The sequence below is a fragment of the Cynocephalus volans genome, chromosome 1, assembly GCF_027409185.1.
Source record: "Cynocephalus volans isolate mCynVol1 chromosome 1, mCynVol1.pri, whole genome shotgun sequence".
In the NCBI taxonomy this organism is placed as follows: Eukaryota; Metazoa; Chordata; class Mammalia; order Dermoptera; family Cynocephalidae; genus Cynocephalus; species Cynocephalus volans.
Window position 1 is genome coordinate 299,322,401 of NC_084460.1, and position 20,351 is coordinate 299,342,751.

General features: G+C 53.5%; 2 protein-coding genes across 5 annotated transcripts in view; both read left to right on the forward strand.

Annotated features, from left to right (window-relative positions):
• Window positions 1–8,797, forward strand: part of MLPH (melanophilin) — a 46,512-nt gene extending 37,715 nt beyond the window's left edge. For all 4 annotated transcript variants that reach the window (XM_063115679.1, XM_063115685.1, XM_063115693.1 and 1 more), the window contains 5 exons: window positions 75–167; window positions 1,038–1,115; window positions 2,681–2,738; window positions 5,728–5,825; window positions 8,542–8,797. In XM_063115679.1, coding sequence (XP_062971749.1) covers window positions 75–167; window positions 1,038–1,115; window positions 2,681–2,738; window positions 5,728–5,825; window positions 8,542–8,568 — 354 coding nt within the window. In that variant the 3' untranslated portion in view covers window positions 8,569–8,797. The remainder of the gene's footprint in view (window positions 1–74; window positions 168–1,037; window positions 1,116–2,680; window positions 2,739–5,727; window positions 5,826–8,541) is intronic.
• A 9,677-nt stretch (window positions 8,798–18,474) lies between these two features.
• PRLH (prolactin releasing hormone) lies at window positions 18,475–19,283 on the forward strand. Its single transcript, XM_063086919.1, has 2 exons — window positions 18,475–18,574; window positions 19,117–19,283. The coding sequence occupies exons 1-2, from the start codon at window positions 18,475–18,477 to the stop codon at window positions 19,281–19,283; spliced, it is 267 nt and encodes an 88-aa protein (XP_062942989.1).
• The last annotated feature ends 1,068 nt before the right edge of the window (window positions 19,284–20,351 follow it).

Here is a 20,351-nt window from a genome sequence, read left to right on the forward strand (position 1 = left end):
TCTTTCTGTTCCATGACTCTGATGTGGGACGTCCGAGTGGCGCCTGTCTGTCTGTCTGTCTGCTGTTCTCTCAGGTGTCGGACATCGAGTCCAGGATTGCAGCTTTGAGGGCCGCAGGGCTCACGGTGAGGCCCTCAGGAAAGCCCCGGAGGAAGTCAAACCTCCCGGTGAGTGCAGGGACCACCGTGTCCGGGGTGGGTTTGTGCCCGCGGCCCTCCCCAGGAGCAGCAGCAACCCCTGGTCCTGAACCCCAGTGTCCTGGGCCACGCACCGCTCTTCTCCTTGAACCATCCGTCTTGGTTTCCTAAGAACCAATTAGTAAGCCGTGCCCACGCGGGGACTCTTCTTCACTTGTCCCTTGCTGTCATCTCTGACTGCAAAAAACTCCTTCCTTCTGGGGCACCCTTGGCCCTTGCTCTGAGAATTTGAAACACACACACACACGCAGTTTAAAATCCAAAAGAAACAACCTGAATGACAATACCTTAGGTGGAGGGCTTCATAAATTGCCGTCATAAGCTGGTGTGACTAGAACAGATGGGTGGGGAGGGACAGGTCAAGGGACCTGCCCTTCTAACAGAGATCAGAGCCTGACATGCTTCTCTCCTGGTTCCATTTGGGAATCTTCAGACAAAGCCTCGTGCTGAGGAAATGTGGTAGAATGAAGAATGCTCCTGAGGGAGTCCCAGGTAGGGTCTCCAGGTCAACTGCGGGATGCCCACTTAAACTTGAACTTCGGATAAGCAGCAAATAAGTTTCTAGCATACGTATATCTCATGCAGTTTGGGGGACATGCTTACACTTAGGCGTTATTCATTGTTTATCTGGAATTCAAAGTTATCTGGGTGTCCTGTATTCTGACATGTTCAATCCGGCAGCCCTAGTCCTGGAGCCCTGGCGTGGTGTGTTTGGGGGCCGGTGTGCTACCCGAACCTTCTTAACCATCCCTGTGTCCAGCTGGCTCACCCTGCTCTCCCCCCTGCGGCTGGAGGTTAAGCGAGGTGGTAATAAGGTAAAGCTTCTCCCTTGTCTTCCAGATATTTCTTCCTCGAATTGTTGGGAAGCCTGGCAGGAGTCCTAAGGATCCCAGTGCAGACACTTTGGATGAGGTCAAGGTAAGTGTTTTTCTATCTAAGCTCTAGCAGCTGGACAAGAGTAGAAGCTGGGCACAGCTTTTCCAGAAGTAAGGCAAGTGCATGCAGTGGCAGGGCTGAAATGTCCACAGCAAGAGCTTGACGGCCCTCGTGGCTTGACTTCCTCTCAGGCGTGCACTGAGATGAGGCTGTGCATAGAAGTGATTGTTGGGGAAAGTCCAGGAACCCCCATGGGGGACTGGAGAAGTGGGACAGGGAAGGGAGGGGAACTCACACCTGGTGAAGCAAAACACTCATGCTGATCCCCAGTCCCTCGGGGAGCTCTGGAGACAGCACAGGTTGTGCCCTGGAGTTGTCCTGCTCAGGGGCGAGGTACCCGGGGCATTTCTTCCTCCATGCCCGCCAGTCATGGGTAAGGGTCGCGCCCTGGATGACACGTTCCCAGGCACTGTGCCTCTCCCTGCACTGGCCCAGTGGCCACCAGCAGCCTGGGGACCATCCTCCATCCAGGACATGCAGGCGCTGGCTATTGGAAGTAAAAGCTCTCAGGAGCCAGCGTGCAGGAAAATGTCACAGGGAGTGGTTGGGAGTAGGGTGACGGGTGCTATTCCCAGGACCCAGGAGCAGCAGTGTCTTCTCTAGGGCCTGCCTGCGGCCCGATCCCCATGGTGAGCCGTTCAAACATCGAGTCACTTCTTGCTGTAACAGCAGCACTGCGCATCTCTCACGGTTATGAACAGTATTGTCTAATCCAGCATTCCATCTGATGCTCACAAAGCCTCGTGGGCAGGCATTGATATTAACCCTGTTGTGCTGGTGAGCACAGGCAGAGGTGACAGATGGGTCTCAGCCCAGGCCCACGGGCCCCCACGCTCTTCTCTGGGACCCGGTGTGTCCTGACTAGTGCAGGAAGCCCAGCCCTGAGGGCTTCTGCAGACACCTCCAGGTGCAGCCCACAAAATGAACCAGGCAAAACACCAGGGGCCAGAATCTGGGAAGAATTTCAAAGAGAATCGGGCCATTTGGCTCTCTCTGCACCTCCTGAAAAGGCCAAGCAGTGAATGACTTTCCTATCACATCACAGAGATGTAATCTACCGGAAAGAAGTGGGGGAAGACGTGCGGGGACCCACAGCCATGGGGGGCTGGGAATTGTGTTAGGTACAATGGAGCTTCCAATGTTCCTGTAAGGAAGGCTTTAGGTCCATCTTATGGAGGGGGAGACCGAGGCTCAGAAAGGGTAAGCGAATTGTCCGCGTCACACAGTGGCTCGGGGCTGGCGCTGGGATCTGAGCCCACATCTGTGGGGCTGACGTTTGTGCTTTCTCCACCATAGCAGCCAAATTGGCCATTCCCCCACAGCTGAGCATCTCTTGTACTTGCAAGAGCATCTCAGGCATTTGGTGAAATTTTAGCTTATTGAAAATGTGCATTCTACTGTTAAAAGTTCAGATATTGCCAGAGAACAGAAGACAGTTGACCTGGTTGACTAGAATCTGGAAGAGCAGTAACAAGCCCAGGACTAGCTCACAGTGTTCCCAACAGCACAACCATGTTTGATGCCCAGAGATGTTCTCTTTTTCCTAGGTAATGGCTGTGCCCTGTCTCTTAAGGAGAAAGTTCAGTTACTCCCCTAAAGGTCAAGGTAAGAGCCGCCTACTGCCCTCTCCCCACGGGCCTGGGAAACGAGCTCAGGGAAGGAAAGTGGCAGCTGGAGCTCTGCGTATTTCCCTGCAGTCTGCAGGACGCAGCATCCTGTGCCCTGATTCCCAAGGAGTAGCCCCAGGGCCGCTCCAGCTGCCCTCGGGGTCCAGGGTTCTGGATAACTGGAATTTGCTGCTTTCAGCACCCAAAGGCAGGCGAGGTGGGGTGGTGAACAGAGCTCGTCTTTATAAACCTTCCTAACATGGTACACAGTTCTCGTCCCTCCTACAGAAAGCACAGGGCATCATTTAGCCTTCCTTGAGACCTCGTTGGTGACAGGACATCAGCTTTGTCCTGGAGGCGTGGGTGTGAGGGCTGGTGGCCTCCCCAGCACACAGCCAGGCTGTTGGGGCATTTGTGTGCTCGTTCCTGTGCCCACCGCTCACCACGCAGCCGGACACGGCTACCCAGAGGCTGGCAGCTCCTCTGCACCCTGCTGGGGAGCTGCTTCCAGCGTGCACACGGTCGTGGTGTCTCCTGTTATCCCTGTGTCTGACCTTTGTCCTCACACCCTGTCCTTCAAACCAGCCTCAGCCGTGGGCCTGACAGGCAGCCCTCTCCATGTCCCTCCTCTGCTCACAAACAGTCCCTGATGCCAACTGCCTGCAGAATCAGCAGGATTTCTGTGTCCACACACCGGCGTCCAGACACACTGTGTCCACACACACTGCCTCCTGCTCCACCTGCCTGTGGCTGCACTGTGCTTTGAGGCGGACAACACACACTTCTCGAGCAGCCGTTGGTTTCAGAGCACCCCATGCAAGCATGTGCCCCCACACCTGGGCCTGGGCCACGCCTCCTGCCAGAACACTCCTGCCTCCCTCTGCACCCATCTCTGTCTTTGGAAGTCCCCCAGCCCAGGAGCAATGCCTGTCCCCCAGGAGGTCCTCCATCACCTCCCTGCAGCGTGGGGACATCTTTCACAGCCCTGTTTCCACCTGGCCCACACCTTGGTCAGGTTGGCCGCCCCCCACTCCCTGCCAGCTCCCTCTTTGAACCCCTGAGCTCCCAGCACACATTCGGGCCAATCCAGGGATAGGGCTGGTGTCCAAGGCCTTCTGAGGTTGTATTAGTCTGTTTTCTGTTGCTTTTAACAGAATAGCTGAAACTGGGTAATTTATGAGTAAACAAAATTTATTTCTTACAGTTTTAGAGACTGGGATGTCCAAGGTCCAGAGGGCACTTCTGGTGAGGGCCTTCTTTGTGGAGGCTCTATTCAGGGTCCCATGGCAACACAGGGTGTCACATGGAGAGACTGGCAAGAGCTCTCTCATGTGCTCACTGCTCTTCTCATAAAGCCATCAGTGCCCCTCCTTCAACAGCCCGCTAAACCATTAACCCATTACTGCATGAACAGATCGATCCACTCATGAGATCATGGTCCTCACGATCCAATCACCTCTTAAAGGCCTCACTTTTCAGATACATAGTCAGATTTCCCACTCTCTTAACACTGTCACAGTGGGGATCAAGCTTCAGTGAGTTTTGGGGGAACATTCAATCCACAGCAGAGGTTAGTCCATGATTCGGGACCACAGGCCAGAGAGATGACCCACTGGAGCTACAGTGGGACTCCAAGAGTAGGTGACCTTTGAGCGGAATCCCTGACCCGTCTCAGGGGCTGAAATCGAGATGCGGGTTCATGTTCACAGCGAGGGGACAAGGGCAATTCCCCGGGTCCTCCTCATGGCTAGATGGTGAAGGCTAGACTCTGTCCAGGTAAGAGGCCACTCACAGTAGACCAGGGCCAGAACACCTCTCGGCCGGGCTGCCCGGAGCTCACAGGCATTTCAGGGTCTGATGGGCACAGCCAAGGCTTTCGCACTTCACAGCTCTCTCCTGCCACCATCAGCAGCCCCTGCGGAGTGTGGCCAAGGGGGTTTTTCACCAGGTCTGCCTGAGGCCAGCCCCCACCCCGTGGTCCTCGGGCCTTCCATCTCAAGGTCTGCAGGGCACATGGGTACCCTCACTGCTCGGTAGTCGTGGTCCCCTGGGTTAGGCGTTACCATCAGCAGAGGGTAGTCCTGGAGCGTGACACCAGAGGTGTGCTACGGAACCAGACTAAGAAAAGTAGAAAGGCCTGGTCTGTAGCATTTGCCCATGTCTCTGGTGTAAATACTCCCACCCGGGCTGATTTCAAGCTACCAGTCAGGAGGAGATGCACACAGTCAGCTCTCAGAGCCCTGGGAGCCTGCTCAACCCAAGCCTCATGGTGGGAGCGGCGCCTCGGGTCAGGCAGGGTCCCGCCAGGAGACGTGCCAGCGTGAAAGGCTGGTGTCTGCCCTGCCCAACCGCACACACCAGCCGACTAGGATCTGAGGCCAAATGCCCCTGGGGACACAACCATAGCCCGGAGGAGAGACCCTCTGTTCTGAGAGCCAGAGTCCCAAGACCCCTTGGCCGTTGTCATGTCACAAAACGAAAAGAAAGGAGATCTTATACCTACCCAGACCCCAGCGTACTGGAGTTTTCTGTTGTTTTGTTCGTGTGAGGATTTGGGGGCCGCAGTGGAGCAGGGCGTTAACGCTCACTCCAAGGCAAAGAAGAAATCGTTTGAACTGTTTGTAATTTGCACAAGTGCTAAAATGTAAATGCTTCGTTAAAAATATTTAACGTGGTGAAAACCTCTCAAAAAAGGGATACGTTGGGCTGGCCCGTGGCTCACTCGGGAGAGTGCGGTGCTGCTAACACCAAGGCCACGGGTTCGGATCCCATATAGGGATGGCCAGTTCGCTCACTGGCTGAGCGTGGTGCTGACAACACCGAGCCAAGGGTTGAGATCCCCTTACCGGTCATCTTTTTTTTTTAAAAGAAAGGGGGGGGATATGTCCATTTTTATACTACCTTTTAAGTTTCTGAGGAGGTCAAGGCACTTGTTTGGGATAAGTTCATGATGGGTAAAGTGTCCCCCTCCTCTGTTTTCCCCAAAGGCAAAGATGACAATTCTTTCAATCGGAAATCAGTGCACAGTGGTTCCCTGACCCAGAGAAACCCCAGCGGGAGGAAAGGAGCGGTCAGCGTGTTCGCGGTAACGTTTTCTCCCATCTTCTGAGGAGTCTTTCAAATTCAGCAGCCTGTCAGGATTATGGGTTGATATTAAGTATTCAGAGTAAGGAGAATTGGGATAAATGAATAAAAATGACTACCAGAGAATCAAAGCAAGAAGTAAAGTAAAATCTGCAAAAGATCAGAGGAAAATCAAAAACATTTCTTAAAGATGCCAGAGTAGACCAATGGCAAAAAAGTACGAGTATTAAAGCTGGTGGTGGTCACTAAGTGACATTGCCGTCCCTGGAATGGGGCCCAGCTCCCAAAAGGCGACGGTCCACTAGGCAATGAGGACGCTGTCCCCGAGACCCCGCAGGCACAGGTCCTTCAGCTGAGTCACCCATGGGGGTGTCCCCAGGCTTCGGTGGGGGAGCATCCTGGTCTCCACACACCGGGAGCCATCAGGCTGCGCTGGACAGGGCCGATTCCTGCAAAAGTGACCCAAAGACCCTCTTTGACACCCGCAGCCCCTCGGGTTTTCAGCAGCCCCAGAGCCCAGCATGAGCACATCAGCTTCTCTCCCACGGGCACCGCTGCCTGAAGCCTCCGCTTAGTGTCACGGGCGTCCCCAGCAGCACTTCTCACAGTGCTGTGACCTCTCAGATCACAAGGTCGCAGCCCTGTCCTGGAGATGCACGTGACGACTCAGTGCCCCATGGCATCCATCAAGGCCCAGACACGCTCCCCTGTGCCGTTTTACCCGTGCTCAGCCGCCACAGCCCTCGCTGCCCGCCGGCCATCCTGACGGAACGCCAGGTACAGGCGTGTGAGCAGGTGACCCGGCTGATGCAAGTCTTTTCGAAAGCTGTCCAAGGAAGACTGAGCCTCCACGTTATTCTTTTCTTGAAAACTTGCCCTAGAATTTTCCAAAGCATTTCTTCAACACTTATGTCTGAACTAACTCGCTGTCCAGGGTTAAGTATTGGCAGCTGCTGGGGAGAGGTGTTTCCCATCTGTAAAGCTCCTGCAGAGGGGGGACAGACCCGTCTGGCCCTCGTCCTCTCACCAGCAGCACCTTCCCGTGACTGTCTACACGCAGCACGTGTCATGCTCGCAGCGTGCAGGGTCATTGCTCATCTGCACCTGGGCTCCCCAGATGGGACCTTCTCTCTCCAAGGACTGGTCTCAGTGTGCTAGTCAGCACTTCACACCTTCCGGCACGTTCCTAGAATTTAAGACATGCTCACAAGTGAGTTTTAATTGGATTCCACCAATAACGAGTTCTTATACCCGGCACCATTCCGAAATCACTAAGCCCGCCCGAGCAGGATTTGCACACAGTCGAGGGAATGGAAGCAAGCAGCCCCTCCGTGCCCTCCAGTCAGCCCCTCCTGCAGGCTCAGGAAGCGGGTGCTGCGGCCTCGGGGCCCTGGGCCCTTTCCACCTGAGTCCTGAGAATGCTGCTCACCTTTTCTCCCCTGTTCTGCACACTTCTGCATAAAATGAGACCAAGTGAGATAGCTCTCAGGGCATTTTTTAAAGTCCCTTTCCCAAAGTGATGCCAGAACCCCAGCCAGGGGCAGAAAGCCACAGACAGTGGAGACGTCCCTTGCGGGTTGCATGTTCCAGGCTCAGTAAGAGCTTCAGGTTCAGTAACTTGTGTATCCTCTCAACACCCTGATGAGGCAGGTACGGTTTTTATCCTCACTGTGAGATGGGGAAACGGAGGCAAAACCTGCAATCCAGCTTCTCAGTTTACAAACGTGCAATTTCCGTCCCAGGTCAAGGCCCTATTGGCTTGCCACTTCAGGGAGTCCCGCAAATAACGGCCTGTCATGGCCAGGAACTCCATTTTTAAAAAGGATTACAAAGTATCTCATGATAGAGACCCACAAAAATAAGGATAAGACAGGTTATGGCTGTTTGTGAGCCCTGTCTTTGCAGAAATTCCCTGGTAAGCCCAGGGAGATGCGGGCGCATATTCGGTACAGCCATCATTAGGGCAGAGCTCCCTGCACACCCCACACCTTGGTCGGAGAAGAGCCATCTGGACCCCATGGACAGAGCATGGTCATTCCTGACAGAGGGCTGATGACTGTGAATAAGATACATGCCAACTTGAAAATCTAAATGCTTTGAAATTAGAATTATGCCTTCCTGTATTTTGGAGTTTTAAATTTTCAAATACTTTCCATCCATGCACCCCAAGGGATAAAGGCCAATGTCAATGATCGAATTAATAGCTGGGGGGAACAGAGGCAGAGAGAAGTCAAGTAAAAGAACCCCACGGGAGTTTACTGATGCCCGAAAAAACAAACACAAGCATTTGACCAACCAACATGTTCGTGTGTGTATACCATGTGTATGTTGTGTCTGTGTGCACACCCTCCCACGTGTGTATGTGTACATGCTCACATATATATCTGCATGTATACTCATGTGTGTGTTTCTGTGTGCACACCCATCTATCTAGGCTTGAGTCTGTGTGCACACCCATGTATGTTGTATATTTCTGCGTGCATACCTGTTTCTATGTGCACACATATATGTATGTATCTGCATGCACACCTGTATATCTAAGTTTGTGTCTACCTATGTGCACACCTGTGTATGTTTCTCCATGCATGCCCATGTGTGTATCTGTTACATGCCTCTGTGTGTATGTGTGTGCACCTGTGCACATGCTTGTGAAAATGTATCTATGTGCTTGCCCACCTGTTCACACTTACGTGTGTATGTGTGTTTGTGCTTCGCAGAAACCTGTGATGGCCCACCAGCCCTAGAGGGGGAGGTTCAAGGGAACAGGACGGAAGGACAAAGCTGCCCCGCACTTGTTTCCCTTCCACCACGCCATCATGTCCCTCCACTGGCTCCACACTTTCTGCTGCACATGGCCACCGTCCCCATGAGAAACAAGAAAGAGATGCCCATCCATGTGGACTCCCACCTGCAAGATGACAGAGGTTTTCAGACGTTCAGCTCTTCCCCAGGTTCACTGACGACTTCCAAGGCCACCCCTGCCAGCCTCTCTGATCTGTGAGAACCAGTTAAGCTGATGTGACTTTCCTTTAGGACAGTGCTGTTTAAACTTTTTGAAGGACACCCAGATACCTCTTTCAGTGTGATCTTTCACCCCTTTCATTCTTGGCTTTCTTATGTTGCATTCTTAAATAGAATGGACAAAAGATGACTCCAGTAAGGCACCAGTCAGTCGTATGTACCTTCTTGACTGTCTGTTTCAGAGCATGGGCAGATTGTGTGTATTTCTATGTGGGTGTGATTGGAAATTAGGCATCGAGACAAGTGCTAAACTCATGAGTAGCTGGATAACGAGGGAGGAATAGACACCCTGGTGCCCCTCCCCACATACGCTCATTCTTGCAGGCCAGGAGAAGTTACACTGTGGTCAAGGACAGTGCATGCCCGCGGTAGCAGGCGAGCATTTGATCAATGCCAGATGCAGGTGCAGAAGGGCAGGGAGAGGACTTGGGTTCCAGCCCAGCTCTGCCACTCATCGCGGTGGACTCCAGTGGGACAGAGGATAGAGGGCCAGGACCCATTAGCGATGTCTGCCAAGGGTGGGGGTGGGAGGAGGCAGAAATCAGCCGGCCACTCACCGTTGGTTCCATAGGTGATCTCCAAGTTCCCCTCCACCTTGACACTGTGATTCAGAGTTATTTCTGGGTGTCTATGTGGCTCCTTCAGTTTTAACTGGAGCTCACTAGGACCCTCCAGAGCTGCTCTTGAGCATCATAACAGTAATCGCATCCCACTGTCACTGAGATTCACTCCAGACAGCCCAAGGACTGCACTACTCTTGGCAGAGGTGAGAAGAGAGTGTGTCTTCCTTTGGAATCAAACAGGTAGAAGAGACAAGAGTCAAGCCTGTGTCTCCAAGTTAAGTGTTTCCTGCCCCCTCTCAATAGGACACTTGCAAGAGCTCTCCAATCTCTCACTCAAAACTAAGCTTCAATCCCAGGGTGTTTTGCTGGGAGGCAGGTACCCCTGCATCTGCTGGAGACATGAGAAAACACTAACAGCGGTTTTTCTGACTTCCCGTGGCATCAAATAAGAAGGGACGGGGGGTTCATATAGTTCCAACCATTATTTGTAAATTCCATTATTGGAAAGAATTCTCCAGAATTCCTTTTCTTAGCAGGTGGCTATTTCAGAGATATCCTGGCTGGAAGCTGAATACAGAACAGTCGGGGAGCGCTGAGTCTGGTGTGCACCGAGCTCTACACCTGCGGGCTGCTTGTTTCCAACCAAAGGTCAACAGAAGGGAGCAGTTTCGTTATGACTCCAGGGAGCTGTTAGAGACAAGCATGTAAAACATGTCTCCAAAGTTTTAAAAAGTCTTCTTTATTAGGAAAAAGAGAGAAAGCTTTACAAAGAGTTGAGTGCACGGATCTCTCAAAGATGCTTCATAGTTGAAAGTGACCTTTGGTGCACAGCACAGTTGCTCTGCTCAGATAACCTAGCATCTAACGCGTTGCAGTCCAGCACCCAGATCACCAAAGGGCACCTCACCTCCCATTAATTGTTGAGTGGGGCACAGTTTGACAGGTTGTGCCTCCCGGGCCCCATGAGGGATCAAGCCAACCACATATTAGAGTGTTGCAATTTCACTGTGATTTCATATCAAACCACTGTTTTGGTAAGTTCCAAGGACCTTCACTTTCCAGCAGCTCTATCCAGAACAGCCCACTTTACTGGGAGCCAAATAACCCATCCCCGGAGGTGTAATGGGGTTGTCACTCACTGGGCTTCTGATACTCAAGCACTGGACATTGAGCACACTCACCAAAGCCAAGGAATCTTTACTTATCTCACAATGCCCATATCTCCGAAGTTATTTTTATAGAGAATTTTTGTTACATATGAAATATCTTTTGATTTTATTGGGAATAAAGCAGAAAAGATTGATATGCAAAAGAGAAGAAAAGATAAGCAAAAGAAAAAGTCAGAATCATCTATCAACCAGTGACCACTATTAAGTCCTTGCAGACTTCCACGTCTGTATTAGCTTTTAACTAAAACTCCCACAAGTTAATTTACTAGTACGTAGGTAAAGCCCATTCTAAGCATTTCCTCACACCAATGGCTTCTCGGGAAAGAACCAGCCCCAGAAAGAAGCGTCTTGCCCACTTACGCTGCCCAGATTCCCCTGGAAACATTACAGCAGTCTTCCCAGAAACAGCCTTGCTGATAATTAAACTACAGACCTCTCAAGTATTTCCAATGACCACACCTGCAGCTCAACAACACCTGGGCTCAGAGTCCCAGGGAAATAGTCGCACTGCAGGCTCTTGTAATAGTCATCGATGGTTAATTTTATGTCAGTTTGGCTGGGCTGTGGTGCTCAGATGTTTTGGTTAATCACCAGCCTAGATGTTTCTATAAACGTACTTCTTAGATATGATTAACGTTTATTGTTGTTGTTGTTGTTGTTGTTGTTGTTAATTAATTTTTTTTTTTACATTCTAAGATGCTGTTGCAGAGCAGTTGGGGTGGAGATGGAGAGGGGAAGGGGAGGGAGACAGGGTAGGAGGATCTGGAAGTGGGGAGGAGGATGTGTTTGAGGCCCATGGCACCCCCCTCATTCCAGCAGAAGAGGTGAGGGGGCTTCCAGCAGCAGCTCAGTCATGTCTGGGCAGGATGCCGATGTTAGGGGTACATGGCTGAGGCCCTCGGCCCCCCACCTCCCCAGCTCAGGAGCCCAGGGCACTTCCAGCGGGGGCCTGGTGGTCATTGCTGGGATGATGCAGACGTCAGGGGTGCATGGCTGAGGCCCTTGGCCCCCCACCACCCCAGCTCAGGAGCCCAGGGCACTTCCAGCGGGGGCCTGGTGGTCATTGCTGGGATGATGCAGACGTCAGGGGGACATGACTGAGGCCCATGGCCCCCACCACCACCCCTGCTCAGGAGCCCAGGGCGCTTCTGGCAGCAGCTCAGTGGTCATCACGGGGCTGGATGCAGACGTGGGGGTGGAGGGACATGGCTGAGGCTCTTGGCCCTCTCCCCACCCCAGCTTGGGAGCCCAGGGGGCTTCCAGTCCTTCTAGGTTTTATAGGTGTTCTTTTGTGGTGTTAGACCTTTACTGGTTAATATCAGAACTTTGTCTCTGATCTGTGGATATTTTGTTTTTTCTTTCATTTCTGTGTTGGATTGTTTGCTGTTCTCACCATTCAAACTCTGCACTGGGAACTAATTTGTTGTCCTTTGCTTACTTCTAAAATGGGGGAACTTCCTGTGGGGACCAGCACTTGAGCCCTGTGGTTGAGCTAAATTGCTGCTTTGCTGCTGATGCCCTGGGGAAGGCTTTTTGTGTAGCTCAGGTTTTAATTGTTGATCTTGTATGTACTTCCAGGTCTTGTGAGGTCTGGTACACCTGGGTTGTGTGGAAACTCTGGTCTGGGCCTGAGTCTTTTCAGCAAACTACGCCCTGCAGTTCTGTATTCCTGTCCAGTCTCTACTGAGTGGTCCTATGCTGGTTGGGGGCAGATTAGCTGTCCTTACTGTACCCCAATGTTCCCCCAGTGGCCTGTCTCCCCAACCCCCACACTACAAACACTTCCCATGGGACAGACCATGTGACAATCCCTTGCAATGACTCACTGGCCTCTGAGTGGCTCCTTTTTTCAGTTGTCTGTGGCCCCTTGCTCCTATGTGGGTCCATGGGAACCCTGTTAGTGGTCTTGCTGGGGGCCACCAAGGCCCTCTTCTCCCCTGCAGCCTCCAAGCAACTTCATCCAAAGAGCACAACTGCGGCTTTGCCAGCTCCTGCTCCGTGCACTCATCAGGGCCAGCCTTGAAGTGGCCGGGGCTTGAAACAGTCAGAGCGGTCCTTGCTTTCTCCCATCGTGCCTTCTCCTGCCTTCATGAACTCCATCGGTCTCTCCTCCTCTTCCCCTGAGCTCTAGTGGCCCCAGCTTGGTAGTCGTTGCTTTTTATAGTTGTAAATTGGTTTATTGTAGGAGAGAGTGACGCTGGGGACCATCTATTCCACCATCCTGATTGGAAGTCTCAGGATTAACATTTAAATCAGTAGACTCTGAGTAAAGCAGATTACCCTCCATGATATGGGTGGGCCTTACCCAGTCAGCTGAAGGCCTTAGGAGAAAAGGCTGAAGTCCCCTAAAGGGGTCCCCCTCCAGATGCCTCCAGACTCCAGCTGCAACCTCACCCCTTCATTGCATCTCCTGCCTGACTACCTGCCCTGCAGAATTCAGACTTGCCAGCCCCACAATCTCATGAGCTGGTTTCTTAGAATACATCTCTCTCTCTGTGTCTCTCTCTTTCTCTCTAGCTCCTTATCTCCCTCTCTCTCCCTACACACACACACACACACACACACACACACACACACACACACACACACACCTTATTGTTTCTGTTTCTTTGAAGACCTCTGACAAATACACAGTTCCTACATGAGTCATGTCTAGTGTTCCACCTGTCATTGCATTTGGAGCCTGGAAACCAGTTGGATGCGGGCCGTGTGTGAGGGTTGGGGACACCATGTCTCTTGATCCCAAATGCAATGTCAAGTTTGCAGAGCCACAGCCTCTTGGGGCAGGAAGAGACTCCTTCCCTGCTTATCTCGTGAAAAGTTCACTGCTCAGTTGTCAGGGGCTTCATTTTCCAGATGACTCATACTTCAAGAACAGCTTTCTAATTTACAGAGATGAGTGCTTTCCAAATTTCTCAAGAATTTAAATCTTCATCAGAAACAGCTTTGCTGGTGACTGAGTATTCCTCTTGCCACCGTCAGTCCACAGCTGTAACTGAGATGGTGTCCAGTTCCCAAGGCTACCCCTTTCCCATCAGCCTGTGCAATGTCTTTCTAGGAGTCCAGAAGAATCCCATGTTTAAAGACACAGGCCAAAGCCAAAAATACTGGCTTCTTCTAGGAACAAGCACTGGGAAGAAACATTTCATCGGTTTACCCAGACACACGTTCATGAAGCCCTGTGTCAGTTTCCTATGGCTGCCGTTACAAAGTACCGCAAACGGAGTGCATTGTGACAATGGAAATGTGTTCTCTCCTAGTTCAGGGGGCCAGAGGTGCACCCCAGGTGTCAGCATGGCTCTGTCTGAGGGCTCCGGGGTCCGTCCGTGTCTTGTCTCTTCCAGCTCCCGGTGCTGCTGGCAGTCCTTCATGTCCTTGGCTGTGGCAGTGTTGCTCCAACCTCTGCCTCCGTCTCCACGTCGCCTTCTTCTTGTGTGTCTCTGCATGTCTGTGCTCTTCTTGTAAGGACACCAGTCATTGGATTCAGGGCCCACCTTAGTCCAGTGTGACTTCAGCCTAACTAATTACATCTGCAAAGGTCGTACTTCTAATACTCACTACAGAGCACCATTGTGTTTTAGGAACCAAAACCAAAAAAAGCTATCTGTCATGGCGCCATTGCTGTGTATCGAGTGACTGCTGTGTGCCGCACACTTACCATGGTGAAAGCTCAAAGATCACAAAACTCTGAAATGCGCCCCAAAGCGCTCAGTCCTCTTCATTACGTTGAGTGCGTGAAGGAAGGACGGGGCTGCTCGCAGAGACCTCATCAACCTGGGGCTCTGTTATGTGCCAGGAGCAGAAATCCACTCAAGCCAGCCTGACTAAAATACTGAGTGTGGGAGAAGAACATAGCCTTTCTCCTGGGGACCCAGGCAAACCACGAGTCACCCTGAGGAAGCACAGGGGCCAGGTGGCCCTGCAGTGGTCACACCCTTGTGGCTTCTCTTCCCCTCTTGACTACAAACTTTTCAGCAGGTGGCCCCCCAGTGGCCTCTTCAGCCCCAGCTCTGTGACTGTTCCCTCCAGCGGTCACAGCTCATTGCTCCAGACACTCAAGAGGCACAGAGAGTAGGCCACGTGCATCCTCGCTGCCGGCCAACCTAGAGATTGCCCTTGCCAACGAGAAGCCGCTCTGCTGGGACGAGCATGTGGAGCGGGACGCTGTACCCTGCTTACGCATCGCAGTGATCGTGCACGCTCAGTTCCATTCTCCCTTGTACTCAACGGATTTCAGAAACAGGACTACAGACTACTCCATGAGGGCATGAGAGTCTCACTATGGAGTATACACACCTGCTGTGAATAATTTGCCACCTAGAGATATGGACTGGGGGGGGCACACTGCAGCCCATGGCCCCATCTGGCTTGCAGTCTGTCTCGGTGATAAACTGTTATGGGAGCCCGGCCACACCCATTCATTTGCATATCACTCATGCAGAGTTGATAAGTGGCAGCCAAGACCCGCTGGCCCACAAAGCTGAATATGTCCACTGTCTGGCCCATTACAGAGATATTTGCCGACCCCTAACAGAGGCAAAAATAGGCTGTGTTGAAGGATGGGGTGGAAGAGTCACCCACAGACCAGCAAGCAAAGGAACCTGCAGGGGGCCCAAGGGTACTACAGTCCCTGACTCCATGACCCTTTGTTCTCTGCTCCAAGGTGGGGAATTCACTAACCCCCTCCACACATGCACATGCACACACACACTCCCTGTAGCAATGCCCAGGAAGCTGCCTCCAGCTCTCAGTTCTCACAATTTCCACTGCTCCAGGCAGTTCTGGTACTGGGCACACATCCATGGGGACTGCCCAGAGGGCCCACCTCCAAGACAGGATTGTCAATGATGCCTGAACTACCCCCAGGAATTCTGATGGAATTTGTCTGAGGGGGCACCCAGGCACTAGGAAAGTTTAATCTGCAGCACAAGATGGGAACCCTGTGTCCCCCACCCCCTCCTTTACCAGCCACCCCTGGACTCCAGATCTCCCAGGAAGCACACCACCAAAAACCTTCATTGGCAGAAAGAGGCAGCCATACAGCTAGAAAGGAAAGATCGCATGTGACCGATTCCCTGAAGGGTAAAGTATTGCCCTGAAGCTTTTCCTGCAAGCCTGGCAGAGGCCCAGGGAATGGCACATCCCACCTGCACGAATCTGAGGGCAGCAACCTGCCGAGACTTCTCTCCAGTGTGGTATCCTCGAGATTATACTCAACTGCTCTTCGATGACCTTTAATATAACCTACAATTATTCAGAATATGGTCCAAGGTCCTGTGGTTCCTAGGTCTAAGTTAAATGGTAGAATATTGGGCAATTATTTTAAATGGCATAAATATGTACATTTTGAACAACTTGAACACATGATTATTATAGGTTGAGTTGAAAAGGATGAGATCCAACATGTGTAAATATTATGAATCTACCCAAAATGTGTGGAAGGAAATACACATCAAACGTGAGCAATGACTGGCTTCCTTGACACTCTCAGTGCTGCTTTTCCCTATTTTTTGTAAACTGTAAAAGCCTAGAAAACATACTCAAGTTACAGAACCGGGATAAAAGTGGTTCACATATAAGGAATGAAACTCAGTAAAGCCGCGTGGGTGAATGAAGGAGGACCGGGGATGACGGAGAGACACAGTAGCTGTGTTAGGTCGTGGTGACTTTTCCTTTTACCTTTCCGTGGAAAACTGTGGTTTAAATGAAGGAAGACGGGAAGACAGGAGCAGGCAGGAGCGTCTTGTTTTCGCAGCCGAGCTCACAGCTTCCAGGACTCGTGGACGCCTGACTTTGTCGTCTGCCCAAAGGCAAGTGTAAAGAAGGGGGGTTAATGCATTTTAAAACCACTGGGCCCAATGAAATTATGTAATCCAGGAAGGAACAAATCATGTTGCTGATGAGAGTTTAAAAAAAAAACACATAAAAGAAAGGAAAGAAAAAAGACGAGGGGCCTCTCCTGATGCCGCCCTGTGACGGGAGCCGACGCCGTTAGGGACGCGGGCTGGGGGCGGGCACCTGGGGGCTCAGCTGCTTCCTCCTCAGGGGCTATAAGAGGGGCGAGCAGCTCCCGCCTCGGCCTCAGCGCGGCCACGGCAGCACCTCTCAGCACGCTCCTGGGGGACCGCGGTGAGTAGCCGGCCGGGCGCTGCCAAACTGCAGGGCACCGCTCTGTCACTCTGCTTTGCTACTTGGGAACATCTTCCCTCCACCTGGGCGTGGGTCGGGTTTTACCTAAGACCCTGCCTGCTCTCTCGGCAGCGGGGCATAGTGCTGAGCATGACAGGCAGTGACAGCTACCCAGGGGTCTGTGCTTCCAGGGCCACCTTGCCCTCCAGGGACCCTGATGCCCAAGTGCTGTCCACAGTGCAGATGCCAGGCAGAGGCATCCCATTCGGCTCTGATCGACGTGCAGGACCAGGAAACCCCCCTGAGTAGACAGCAAAAGTCTCCAGCTGTCGGGGAAGCGGGTCCCTGGGGGTCAGGAACCAAGCAGCTGACATTTGAAGATGCCCTTCACCTAGCCTGGGTCCCCCACCCCACCTGTATGGAACACCCCAAAAGGTCTCTAAAAAGGAGTAGGTAGACATTTTAAATTACCATTGTGGAGAGCACTTCCTGTGGGGCTCAGGGAGAGGCTAGGAAGCCAAGGTCGGCAAAGGGGTCCTCTCCTGACTCAGGGGAGCTCTTGGGAATCTTTCGATGGCACCTGAAGTGCCAAGAGTGGGGCAGGGAGGTGGGGTCACCTGCAGCAGGTGTTGCCTGGTCTGCCCAGGTGGATGCTGCTTAGACAGCTCAGTATCTCTACTGCATCAGGGTGCAGGTGGGTTCTCTGGGCACCTGCTCTCTTCCCCAGCAGCTTGTCCTCCCATCACCTGTGGGGCTTGTCTTGCCGCATGAGAAGAGGGCCCGGGCTGAGAGTTTACCTTGGAGTCTCAGTAGACTGGGTCTGGGGTCATGAAGGGGCGAGTGTGCTTGGCAAGGACGAAGGATGCTGACTCGTTCCACAGGGCCCAGCTGTGGGCTGACATCCCCCCGCAGGGCAGGGGTGGCAGGCTGGATCTGGGCATTAGGAGGCCCTGGGCCGAGTGTAGTAAAGGACCATGTACCAGGGCCCAGCCCGAGGCTGGGTCCAAAATCCCTCCAACCATGCCTGAGGTTGGGCAAGTCGCTGCCCTTACCTCTGAGGCTCCCCTGGGCTCCTCCAGGGCAGCTCCCCACACCCTGCTCACCCCTGGCCTCCCCTGCCCAGGCCTGGGTACAGTATGCACAGCCCTGCAGAGCAGCCTGCGCACCTCCAGGTCCCTAACACGGACAGACAGACAGACTCACGTGCCCACCTTTATACACCCACAGCTCACACGCCTCCTTTCAGGGCCTTTGGATGCCAGAGCATCACCACAGATGTGACTGAGCCCGTCAGAGCATCTCATCCAATCCTCAATGCACAGAAGAGAGAGTGGGGTCCCAGGGAGGGTGAGGGGTGCTGCACAGGGCCAGGTTTAACACAGCTGTGCTCATTCCCACCCCAGCGAGGATCAGAGGAGTACACAGGAGGTGTGGCTGTGCGCATACACACGTGCACATGCACATGCACACATGCACACAATCCCTCACATGCACACATGTACACTTGCACACACATGCAAACGTGTACACACGAAAACACTCACCCTCTCATACACACATGTGCACACATGCACACATACACTCCCATGTGTACTCACATTCATGCACACGTGCATTCACACAGCACTCACATTACTGAAGGTCTCCGGCTTTGTGCACGTGCACCCTCGCCCACGTGTGACGTTGCTCCTGCCCCTCTGTTCCCAGGCTGTACCCTCCTCCTGTGGGATCCCACCTCCATCGGGGCCTCATTCAAGAAGCCAGGGGGATGAAAACGCTGAGGGCCTGGCTCCTGTGCCTCCTGTTGCTGGGCTTTGCCCTGTGGGGAGCTGCAAGCCGAGCCCCCCAGCACTCCATGGAGGTCCGCAGTAAGTGCCTGGGCCCTGATGGTCAGCTTCCCTCACCCCAGCCTCCCACCCCCAAACCCAGGGGCCTCAGGTGCTCAACAGGCCCTTGCCACACACCCTTGCCACACGCCCCGGCTCTGGGGGGCTGCCTTCCTGTGAGGAGGCTCCTGTTCACCAGGCTGCTCCCCAGGGTGCCCCTGGCCAGCAACAGTTGAAGAATTGACTTCTCACTGCCAGCGTGGCCTGGGATAAGCCAGCTCTGCCCACACCTGGTCACTGGAGAACCCGGGGTGGGTGGGTGCTGCCGAAAAGGGAAGTTGATCCTGGGGCACATTTGCAGTCCTGTTTCCCAAAGCCACCCCACCACCAGAAATGGCCTCGCCAGACCCTCCAGGAGCCCCTTCCTCTGTTGGGTCCCAGGGTGGGTTGGCGACTGGGCAGCAGTCAGCGGAGAAGTCCGCGTGGAGTGCGGGGCGTGTGCACCGGCCCTGCACCTCTGGGAGCACCCGGCACATGCCTGGGGACGCGCATCCCATGCACAGCTCTTGCTTTTTCCTTTCCAGCCCCTGACATCAATCCTGCCTGGTACATGGGCCGCAGGATCAGGCCTGTGGGCCGCTTCGGCCGGAGGAGGGAAGCCATGGGGGACATCCCCAAGACTGGCCTGCAAGGACGCCAGCTGGTCTGCTTCCCCCTGGAAGGCGATGTAAAGTCCTCCCAGGATGAGTGACAACCCAGCTCGTCGAGAAAATAACTCCAGGACGCTGTCCCCCACCCTGCCATCCCCTCCTCTGCGGGCTCTTTCCCTCCAGTCCTAATAAAAGCACTGGCCCTGTTCAGTTGCACGTCTGCAACTCCGTGGCAACAAATAAGATGGTGTTTTCCCTCCTGGGACATCAGCTCAGGAGGAAACTCAGAGCCCAGCAGCGTCTTTGGAAAGAGAAGGCCTTGTGACTCTCCCGAGGGCACCGGACACTGAGTAGGGGAGCTGAGGCCACCCTTGGTCACCTGCAGCCGGAAGCCCCCCACACCTAAGCCACCTGAGTGGCTGCAGGCACGGGCAGGGGAGTAGGGGTGCATGGGGAATGACCACTTAATGGGGACGCAGTTTCCTTTTGGGGGTGATGAAACGTCTTGGAACTAGACCGAGTTGGTGGCTGGAGGATACAGTGAATGTACTAAAAGCCACTGATGTGCACTTTGAAAGAGGAGTCACAGCCTAGTGTGGGCACAGACACAAAACACGGTGCAAATGACCACAAAGGGGTGAGGATTGGCTCTGGGGTCATGAGGGAGCCTGGGACCTCGGGGGCTGAGGGCAGAGGAAGGACACCTCCTCGGGAAGGGGCCCCCCTAGCTGATGGCCTGCGGACACAGTGCCAGGCCCATGGGTAAGGAGAGTGGAACGAGAGCCCATGGCAGTGACGGTCACTGAGCAGGGGGTTGCCTGGCCCCAATCGGCTCAAGGGAGGCGAGTGTGTCTGCAGTTTGTGTGGCACGTGTGTGGGGAGGGCGGACTGGCTGGCAAGAGCCCAGCCACTGGCAAAGGGGAGGGACAGAGAGGCCAGTGACCACCATCCAGAGGCAAAGACTACCTCTCCTTATCAGGGGGACAATGACCGGAGGTTTCTGTTGCGCCTCCAGGACTCTGGGGGCCTGCCCCCCAGAGGAGGACCTCAGGGAAGGGACCCTTCCCTGCCCTAATCGGAAGATTGGCTCCAGCTCTGGCTCTGACTCTGCCCAGCCAGGAGCAGGCAGCACTCGGTCCCCCGGGGCTCAGGGAAGCCAGGGGGCTGGA